The sequence below is a fragment of the Octodon degus genome, unplaced genomic scaffold, assembly GCF_000260255.1.
Source record: "Octodon degus isolate 3935 unplaced genomic scaffold, OctDeg1.0 scaffold00090, whole genome shotgun sequence".
Classification (NCBI taxonomy): domain Eukaryota; kingdom Metazoa; phylum Chordata; class Mammalia; order Rodentia; family Octodontidae; genus Octodon; species Octodon degus.
Window position 1 is genome coordinate 8,205,386 of NW_004524666.1, and position 11,488 is coordinate 8,216,873.

An 11,488-nucleotide genomic window follows, 5' to 3' on the forward strand; every position below is an offset into this window, starting at 1 on the left:
ATCACAACACTTTCATTAATCTTACTTTTTAAAAAAATACAAAAGTAGTGTGTGATTTCTGAAACACATTTAAACAAGATAATGTATAAACAGTGAAATTTCCATTCTCATTCTCACTTCTCTAGTAGAGTAACTGTATTGAAGGGTCACTGTTCTAGCTTGGTGCTGGACTTTCAAGAAATTTAAATAAAAATGAAAAGGGTTCCCTCCACTAAGGAACCCAGATTGTCCCCACCCCGCTGAGGGCGGCCCTGTCCCCACTCCTGGGAGGCTAGTATGTAGACTATATGAAGAGCGGGATGGGTGGGGAGAGCTTGCGGGGGGGGGGGAGGTGGTAGCTGGAGCCTCTGTTGTCGCAGGGGCCACTTGTTAAAAAGGAATAAAAAAATTTTTTTAAATAAAAAGATCTAGATGTGTTACAAAGAAATGTCCCAATTATAGCAAAATGTATTAGTAGTATCTATTTGTCATGATCACTATTAGAGTATTTAGAAATATAGAATGTTCAGGTACCTATTTTTAGCATGTGTTCCATGAACTATAGTTTAGAAAAATAAAAACTTATTTCAAAGTATTACCCTTTGGGTGGGGAAGCAGGAGAATGCTTGCCTAGTATGAATGAGACTCTGGGTTCAAACCCAACAACCAAAAATAAATAAATAAATAAATACTGCATTTTGAATGAAAGTTTATTTAGATAATGTACTTTGCAAAGGAATTCCATTTCTGGAAAGTGTTTAAAAGAATTATAGAACTTTCCTACTTGAAATGTATCACAAATCCCTTTCTAGTAATTAGTTTTCTATAAAACTTTATCTTTCCACATGTTGGACTTACTAAAAAGGAAATGTAAGTATACAAATCTTCCTGGTTTCCTCAACACAATCCAACAGGCATGATAATTAACATGCAAGCTAAAATGTATCTATCTTCTAGTTTACATGGCTATATTTAGAAATTCTAGATCTGGGCAAGAACTAGGATTCTGGACACAACACCAGAAATAACAAATCTATCCAGGCATGATGGTTGGGTTCATTTCTACTTAGAATGAAAAAAATTTGCTACAGCCTGCAAATAGAAAGTGTAAACACTAATGCAACACTTTCTCACTTTTTTCTCTTTGGTAAAGTTTCCATAGCAATGTTATAGGAGATTTTTTAAAGCATGTTATGCTATCTATAAGCAATGAACTTGTAATGTATCCATGAAATTAAAATTTAGAAAAAAGGTATTCCAAGGCATATATAGTGGCACACGCCTATAATCCCAGTACTTGGGTGGAGGATCGACATCAATTGGAAGCCAGTTTAGGTTACATGGTGAGTTCAAAGCAGCCTGAATTGCATAGCAAGAACCTGTCCCCCCCAAAAAAAAAAAAAAAAAAAAAAACCTACAGCCTTCATGAGGTTATTTAGATTTTGTTACTATACATGGAGTGCTAACACAGACTCCGATTAGCAAAAAAAGTACAATTATTAAATCTTAGTCATTTTCATGGGCAAAGCTGCAGCGAAATTATTCATATTTCGATTTTTCAAACGAAGTCAATAAGCATTCTGATTTTAATTCTAATTATTTCTTACTTTCTCCATCACCTTTAGAACCAAAGCCTTTGAAAGGTTCAATTTTTTTTTTTTTTGAAAGGTTCAAATTTTAGCTAAGGTCATATTAGTAACTTTCCAATGGTATCCTATTTGCAATCACTTAGAAAATAATACAAAATGCTACAATAGCTTTAAAGCCAATTCAGACCCTATAGGGATGATTTAATAAACAAGGGTAAAGGCTGCACATAACGTCATAGCACCTGCAGTATATATTTATGCTAGGCAATACAAATTTGTAACTGACCTAAATACATGTTTTGCTTTTTCTCCCCTAGGAGGGGAAAGGGATGAGGGTGGCTGAATAATCTGTTCAAACATGATGACACGAAGGGAAAATCCACAGGCTGTTCTATGGTGAGGCCAAAGCTTTGTTAGGTTTCTGACTTGTGGGGACTTGTACAGAGACGTTATTTAGGTTTTGGAGACTTTGCTTTCAATGGCCGAGGCAGCTGTCTCCCCCAGCTCAGCATTTTCTGGGGAGCGGGGGGGGGGGACCCCTCGGTAGCAGTCTCTAGTGTACACAGGCCACCCCTCACCTGGAGGCGTAGGAAAGCTGAGGCGCCCCCTCCAGACCGGGCCGGCCGGCCGGGCTGCTCTGACGCCCGGGCGCGGGCGTTTCGGCTGCGGCCGGGGTGAGAACGTGGGGAGCGACGCGACCTCTTGCGGCACAGTGAGCACCGCCAGGTAACCTGCCCACCACCCGCCCATCCCCTCGCCCGGTACCTCGTCCTGCCCTCGGGACGCGCCGCACTGCTTGCAGCCCAGCAGCTCGGAGACCGTCAGCGAGGCCGAGTATGCCTCGTTCGCCGCGGAAGCCAGGCGCATGCCGGTGCGGGAACGACTGTGGGCGCGCGACCAGGAGAGCCGGGAGCAGAGCAGAGAGGAGAGAGAAGAGGAGCGAAGAAGCCGCGGCTCAGCACTGCAGCGCTTGTCAACGTGGGGGCGGGGCGGCGCCGACAAACAAGCCGCGTGGCCCCGCCCCCGGCCCTTCACTCCGCCGATCTGCCGGCTGAGCCCACCAATGCTGGCCCGCAGTCCAGCACAGCCCCGCCCCCTCAGCGAGGGAGGGCCGGGGGCTGCCAGCGGATAGATGAAAAACAAACCCGAAGGCCAAACCCGGGAGGATGAGCCATTTCTCAGGTTCAGAGGCGGCCCCCTGGGCCTGGAGGTGAGCAAAAGATGTGTGTAGAAGGCGCAGTGAGCCAACCACCCCCTCCAGGAAAGGGGAGACTCTCTCCGCCGCTGCCCCCTAGCTCATCCTAGTGTTTACCTAGAAGCAAACACTAACCAAGCTCTGTAGACTGATTGATGGCACCAAGAGGATGCATATTCTCTGTAAATTTTATAAACTATTGAAATTTCCATTCTTTCTTTCCAAGAGATAATGCCCAAATTATGCTGTATAGGCCGTGGAAAACAGGAACAAGTATGAGAGCATGGCCTATATTCAACGTAAAATTTATTTTTGGCAAGCTATGTAAAAACTATAAATATCATCTCCTACACAGATAATAAGCCTTGGTAGCAGATCTCTGGTCTGTCTTTTCGCAAGAAGATGTGACGATGTTATAATGTCCCTTAACAAGCACCACTGATTATAAAGAAAGAATTTATTTCTGAAATCTGATGAGAAACTTAGGGAGGTTTAACTCAGCACAAATGACTGACACTGTAGGGTTAGAACCCAAATCTCCCAATTCCTGTGCTAATATTATTGTTTTCTTACATAAATCTGATATACTTGATAAAAGATGATACACCTATGTAAAGAAGTTGATAGATCAACTTAAAAAAAAACAACACACTTCTGAAATAGATCTCATTTTCCATGTTTGCCCTGGGGTTTTCAAAAATTGACAAGTTCAGGTTAAAGGGGTTAAAAAAAACAACTTAAATCAGTAAATACTGACAGGCATACAACCAGGACTCATAAATAAAATTAAGTTTCAGTTTTTGGAGGTAACTCTGTAACTCAGTTTTTGGAGGTAACATTGTAACAAGGCCTCCCAGAAGACTAAGTTACTATCTTTTTAACTGTTATAGTTTCAAAGTAGCATATTAAATATGTTTACTTTCATTTATTTCCTCCAGATAAATAAATGTTTTATGTGCTCATAAATTAATTTATTTTTATGTTTTTTTTTATTTTGGCAGAATTAGGGATTGAACTCAGGCCCTTGAGCTTGCCAGGGAAGCGCTTATTCCATTAAGCCATCTCCCCAGCCCCATAAATTGATTTTAAAAATAGCTAAAGCAGCCAAAATTCATTTTACTGGTCAGAAGAAGCAATTTAAGATTAATGTTAACATAGAAAAAAAGGCTACAGGAGCCTTTAAGACTTCTACCACATAGCCACAAAAATAAACAGTATAATCAAATGCCCACTCAGCCATAAACAAATAAAACAAACCCAGTAAGTCATTCAATTTGCAGTCATATGTATTCTCTAAGATAAACTAATTGTAAATGAGTAACTTAGAAATATAAATGCACTTGATATACGGAGTTGTAAGCTATAAAAGCTAGTGTAAAAGTAAGGGAAGTACATTAAAAATGATAACTGCCATCCTATAAAAGTTAAACTGTTATTTTCTTTGTAAAAGAATAATGTAATTTTAGCTATTTAGTAGGAATAACCATTTCTGTCACCTTAAAACATTATTCTCCATTGCAAAATGGAGAATGCTTCCCTTTCTGTTTTCTAATGAGAAAAGAAAAGCATGCATTCAGCTGATCCCAGAATGGTTTAATTAAATGCAGTTAAATCTGAAAATTGCATAAGTAAGCTGTCTGATATTTAAAGCTTGAAATATTACCAAGGAAATATTTCAAATAAACTGAAATTGAATAGGAAGGTCCAAGCAGGGCTACTTTTTCCCCAGAAAGTTTCAATCTATTCTTTATTTTAATGCTGCCTTACATGAAAAGAAAAATAAATTCATACTAAGCCAGTGGTTTACTGAGAACCTGCAAGGCATTAGACGTCAGGATTCCTTTATGGTCTCTATAAAGGCTGACCTAAATACTTCAAAGAATACTAATTTCTGCTCTGTTGCACACAGTACAGCATAAGCTATATCTTCCAATTAAATCTACAGTGACCAAGAGTTCCAACAAAAGTATTAATTGGCCTGAAAATATTATTGTACAGATTTCACTTTTAGAGATGTTTTGTTCTAAATCATTCAATGAAACGTTTGTCTTCTCCCAAGCATTTCACTTCTGGAGTAGGCCAGATGTCTTACTGGAGGTGTCCATTGCTGGACACATCTAGTCACGTGACAAACATCTGTTGAAAAGATGAATATTCTGAACACAGAAAAGTGATTGTACCAGCCAACAGCTATTTTACAAAGTCTTCTACTTAAACATTTTACTTTAGAATTTTTTTTTCAATTATGAAAATTCCTGACAGCTAATCAAAGAATAATGATTGTGACAATTTTCTTGCCTCTAAAAATGTTTTGCTTAACTTAGCTGAATCCAAGCAAGGTTCAGTTGCCTCTGCATCTTTTCTTAGAAGGAATGATCTTAGCCCTTTTTCTGGAGAAAAAGATAATGGACCTATGTAAAAGCAAAGAGATGTCAAATGACTTAATCTAGGCATAGAACTATGAAAATACTAGGAGAACCCAAATGTGGCATGTGGCTCAAGATAGGCCTGCTGAAGGAAACAACATCTGAGACCTATCTTAAGAACGTGGCAGGAAAATGCAAGGGAGCATTTGCTAAGAACAGAGTTCTTAGCAGAAGATCCAGAACATGCAAAGGCCCAGAAGCAGGAGAGAGTGGTACTTTGGGGAAGCTGGACAAAGGAAGTTAACTGGCTGTGGAGCAGAGGGTAAAAATAATTATATAGTTTAGGTAACAGACAAGCAATAATGAGGAACCTTGTTTGGCTTCATTAAGAAATATGAATCTTAGGACCAGGGAAATGGCTCAGTGGAATAAGCGCTTCCCTGACAAGCACAAGGGCCTGAGTTCAATCCCCAGTTCTGCAAAAAAAAAAAAAAAAAGAAAAGAAAAGAAATATGAATCTCATCCTTAAGGGTACCATGGAGTTACTAGAAGTTTTAAAGAATACAGTGATGTCACATTTGCATTTCACTTAAGGTTTAGAAACATACATTGGAGCGGGCAAAACTGGAGGCAGGGAGATGAGTTAGACTGCTGAGGCAGTCTCACAAGGAAACGGAGTGGTCTGAAGAACAATGGGAATGGGAAAACATGAGGGATGCAGATGAGGTTTGTCTCTTCCACAAGATAGGAAGTTCTTAAAGGAGGTGATCTTGTTTCCCTGTACTCCAGTTTTTGAAAGTTAGGAGATACCTCTCACAAATACCTACTCTCCTGACCTAGCATCTTTCCCTGAACCCAGTAGGTCTTTAAAAATTATAATTCAACTCATGAAAATGAACAGGTATGTTCTAGTGGAAAGAACAGTTGTCAGGCCAAATTCATGATCAGGCTGTTATGCATCACATGCTAAATCATGATGTTTCTCCCTAAGAAAGCTACATTAAAATAGTATAAACTTGCACAATTATTAATTGGAATCACAATTATAACTAATTATTGCCTAGAAAATACACAATGATATAAGCAATATTCCAAAAAGCCTTACTGGTGTTAAGTTAAAATGACAGTTTTACTCAAAAAGCTCAATTTTTAAACCAAAGAACTTCTGTAAGAATAGGAGTTGAAATTAATTAGATAGCTGTTTATTCTTGAAAAATCCCCTAATATCATTTAGAATAACTGCTGGCTTAAAAGATTACTTCTGCTTACTAATTTTGTCAAGATTTTTCTCCTCCTGCCCATATCTTCCTGTTTTTATATATATAACTTGTCTGCTAAGCACTTTTTTTCCTTTTCAGCATCATTAAGATCCTTTTAGCACTTAATTTGAATTTTATATTATACTTATTTGCTCTCCACTTTTTTCCCTTCAATTTAATTTTTAGAATTATGTTACTTTAAAGAAGCAAGACTGTTGACAAATATTTGGTCTTTTCTCTCATTTAAAATTTCTTCTTTTAGTAAACCCAGGCACGGTGCCACATGCTTATAATCCAAGCACTTGGGAAATTGAGGCAAGAGGATCTTCTTGAGATCGAGACCACTCTGAGCTACATGAAGGCCAGCCCAAGTATACAGTAGGACCTTGTGTCTAACAAACAAAACAAAACATACGGTGTTTTAAATCTCTAAACAGGAATTTAGAACTCTAAGCCATTACCAATATTTATAAATAAGCAGTATTCCAGTGATAATGGTTTTAAATCAGAAAGACAGTTTTACCCTAAAGATTCAGTATGCTAAAGCATGTGGTCAGGTTTTCCAGGCTAATGATAAAAAATCAGTAATTTATCAGCTCCTATGTTGCAGAAACATTTTAAATGTATAAAGCACGTGATTATTTTTATTTTACAAATTAGTGAAACAGAAACTCATGAGTAACCTTTCCAAGGTTAGGATACTGTACAATGAAGTTTGGTATTTGAATGCAAGCTGTCTGACTCCAAAGCAGCAGTCAGTATATGAGGCTGCCTTCTGGGGATTTAACCTAGAGCATGTACACTGTGCTACAGCTTGTCCTTTTTTATTGTTTATTTTGAGACAGGATCTTATTATGTTGCTCAATTGCCTGGGCTGCACTCTGTTGTGATACTCGTGCCTTAGCCTCCTAGAGTGCTGACTATAGTACATTAACTTAATTTCTTGACTTTGAAGATGAGAAAAGAAGGTAAGAATAAAGAAAAATATGTCCCTACCTTGTGACAAAGTGTGATCAGAAAAAAGAAAGGAGGCAGGAAGGAAAGAAATCATGGCGTTGGTGATGTATAAGAGCTTCTCTCTTCTATTTGCTTATCTGTTATATTTCTCAGGATCCTTTTTTCAGACCTTTGATGACATCATACTATCCAAAGCTGTTTTTACTATATACCTCACCTCAGTCTACTCTTATAAATGCTCCTTACATTAACTCTATTCCTCTTAGACTAAGGGTAGGTTTTAAGGAGAAAGCAAGTTTCTTAAATTAATTCATACTCTTTATTGTGAGTGACTGATTTATTTATTTATTTAGCATGTCACCACAGAATGTAAACTTCCTTAAAATCAGAGCATTTGTATTTTTTTGCTCTTCACTGTGTTTCCATTGCCTTTCTGTCTAACGCATATATGTATGTATCAAATGAACTCCAAAGAGATGTTTCCATTAGAAAACAAAAGAGAAATAAAAGGAATAAGGATAGGAAAGGAAGTTAAATTATCATAATTTGCAGATGACATGATGTTCTACATATAAGACCCCAAAAACTCCACCAAAAGACTCCTAAAACTAATAATCAAATTCAGTAGTGTAGCTGGATACAAGGTTAATAGTAAAAAATCAATAGCATTCCTGTATACAAACAACATACTCACTGGTAGAGAAATTAGGGAAACCACACCCTTCACAAGAGCATCCAAAAATAAAATACTTAGGAATCAATCTAACAAAGGAAGTAAAAAAAAATCTATATATTGAAATTATAGTACTCTCAAAAAGGAGATATATCAAAAAATGGAAAGATATCCTTTGCTCATGAATAGGAAGAAGCAACATTAGGAAATGGCCATACTCCTAAAACTATTATACAGATTTGGTGCAATGCTGATCAAAATACCATTAACATACCTCACAGATCTAGAGAAAACATTCCTAAAATTCATTTGGAACCAGAAGAGACTTAAAATAACAAAGGCAATCCTAAGCGACAAAATCAAGGTAGGGTGTATCATAATTTGACTTGAAATTATACTATAAAGCTACTGTGATAAAATCAGCATGGTATTGGCCCTCCAACCCCCCCAAAACACCTGAAGATCAGTGAAACAGATCAGAAGATGGAGTTACAACTACTAACGTACTCAGCCATTTTTTTTTTTTTTTTTGATAAAGGGGCCAAATATGTCCTCTGGAAGAAAGATGGCCTTTTTAATAAATAGTGCTAGAAAAACTGGCTTTCCACATGCTGAAGACTAAAACTAGGCCCATGTCTATCACTATGCAATGAAGTCAAAATCAGAGACCTAAATACTAAAACAGAAATGCTAAAAGAGAGAAAGGTAGAAATCTTGAAGATACAGGAATAAGCAGAGATTTCATGAACAAAACTAAACTGCAAGGGAAATACTTCAAAGAATCAACAAATGGAATCTCATCTTATTAAAAGGTTTTTTCCATATCAACAAATCACTAACAGAGTAAAAAGAAAACCCACAGAAGGGGAAAAGTTTTTAGCCAACTATCCCTCAGATAAAGGACTATGTAGAACATAGAATTTAAAAAAATCAAGACTCCTAAATTCAAAGACCCAATCTAAAAATGGGCATCAGGGATGAATACATACTTCTTAGATGAGGAAATACAATTGACAAATAAGTATATGAAAAAATGTTTGAACATTTTTGGTCATTCGAGAAATGCAAATTAAAACTACACTGATATTCCATCTAACACTAGAAAGAATGGCTATCATAAAAAAAAAAAAATCATCCAATAACAATTGCCCCTGGGTTTCTGGGGAAAAAGGAATCCTTCTCCACTGTTGGTGGGAATGTAGACTGGTACAACCACTATGGAAATTAGTGTGGAGGTTTCTCACAAAACCTGGATTAGAGGTCCCATTCAAACCAGCTATTCCCCTTCTGGGTATTTTTCCAGAAGAACTGAAAACATCATACCACAGCAATATATGTGCACCCATGTTTATGGCAGTGCAATTTGTAATAGCTAAACATTGGAAACAGCTCAAATGCCCATCAACCAGAAATGATAAAAAAAAGATGAGGTATTTTTATACAATAGGGTACTACTTAGCTATAAAGAAGGATAAACTCAAGGCTTTTATAGGTAAATGGATGCAACTCAAGGCCAACTGATAAGTGAGATAAATCAAACATGCATGTGCAAACATCTTATTGTCTCCTAGTAAAAGAACTGAAAGCATAAATAAGATCCAAAATATACAATAAATATTGTAAAAGGGAAAGAAACTATTTAAAAGAAAAGAACTGGGGTAGAAAAAGAAAAAAAAAGAGACATATAAGATAGCTAGCATTATAATACTAATTTCTATTAGTTCATTGAAAGGAATGGTTTGTGCTTCTATTGTTTGATCATCTTTTGTAAGCCTGTATCTTGTAATCTGAACAACTACTTTGAAAATAACAATATGTATATAATACAATAAGAATTGTTAATTTTCAACTACCTTGTTTTGAAATCTGTATCATTGTTTTAATATTTTTTCTCTTTAAAGTAAAAAAAAGAAAAGAAAAACTAACTCAATTTAATACTTAATGGTAAATTTCAAGTTCAATATTGTTTTGCTGAGATTTTTGTAGTCTAGATAAATGTTGTTAGAAGCTTGGGGAGGGCCACTATATGAGCAGGTGAAAATCAGCTTGTCCCAAGACTCAGCTGTGTTCAGCAACTTCTACTTTTCAGCCACTCCTTTCTCCATGTTGATAGTCCACAGATAACTTCCATGCTCTTTGATTTGTTGTCCTCCTGTTCTTCACTATCAAGATAGCAGCTATAAGAGTTCTGGCAACGGCACATATAGATCACTTCTTGTATCACGCAGGCACGAACAGTAAAATGCTGCCTGTATATATACCATTGTTTGACAAGATTTACGGAACATTTTGTAGCCAAGTTTGGCTTTAAATATCCTCAGGCTATCTAAGGTGAAATAATAGGAAAGAATAGTAACGTTAAATAGGGTTCACTAAATAGGTTCAAAAATATGACTTTCAGAGACTAATTCTCAGCATCAATATTGACTTAAATAAGATGGAATGGGTTTAATTTGTAATATTCTGAGGTTAGGAAAAAGATGATCTGTTTTAGAAAACTGAGCATTAGGACATTATAACATAAGTTCTTAGGAGCTACTGAAAGCTTCAAAGAAGGATACTGATATAAACTCAATAAAAGAAAATTGAAATCTAAATATATGACATATACAAGTAGAAATACTTCTCAAACCATAAATTCAACAGTGCATGATTTTTTAAAGCCATTTTTGAGGGGCTAAAAATGTGAATATGTGAACAAAATTTTAAATTCTCATAGCACTTTTGCTTGTAGGAACAAGGTAAAAAAACAAGGTTAACATTTCACTTAAGAGACCCGCATGTGCAAACATCGTATTGTCTCTCTAGTGTAAGAACCTGAAAGAGGAAATACAATCTAAAGGATACAACAGATCCTATGAGAAGGGAATGAATCTATCCAAAAGGAAGGAATTATTAAGATGAGGAGAAGGAATGGGGAAAAGAGATGCATCTATGTATGTATGCAGGATGGCTTCGATAATTGTACTGTGGCTTTCTGCTTGTCTATGGAAAGGAGCAGCTAATGCTTAAGAAACTTTTTTGTCTTTTTTCTTTTCCTCTTTCTTTTTAATTTCTTATAACTTTTTTCTTTCTTTTTCCAAATTTGTATGTATATATCTGGTTATTTGAACAACTAAGTTAAAAACAACACTATGCAATACAACAAATACTGTCGAATTCACATTATTTTGTTTAGTGAAATTTGTATTATTTCTAATTTATTACTATTTTGTATTTGCTTTAAAAAAAAAAAAAAAAAAACCAGGAGACCCAGTCCTAGCCCAGGTCTGGTGAGTGTGCGGAGAGCTTCCTGCTACCCTGCGCCAGGGGGACCAGTCCCAGCCCAGGCGCAGCGTGGGCCGGACCCTCTCCCAGCCCCTTGGGCCGCCCCCCACCACTGCGCAGTGCCTCCCCCACCCCGCCCGCCGAGTAGGATTTTCTGCTGAGTTCCGGGAGCCCCCAGACCCAGTCCTAGCCCAGGTCCAGTG

General features: G+C 37.1%; 1 protein-coding gene across 2 annotated transcripts in view; it reads right to left on the reverse strand.

The window, feature by feature from the left end:
• Positions 1–11,488, reverse strand: part of Sesn1 (sestrin 1) — a 141,382-nt gene that overhangs the window by 19,267 nt on the left and 110,627 nt on the right. The window contains exon 1 of one of the 2 annotated variants that reach the window (XM_004637481.2): positions 2,334–2,531. The exons of the other annotated variant lie outside the window; for it this stretch is intronic. Coding sequence (XP_004637538.1) covers positions 2,334–2,435 — 102 coding nt within the window. The 5' untranslated portion in view covers positions 2,436–2,531. Of the gene's footprint in view, positions 1–2,333; positions 2,532–11,488 lie in introns of those variants that run through there. 2 annotated transcript variants of the gene reach the window in all.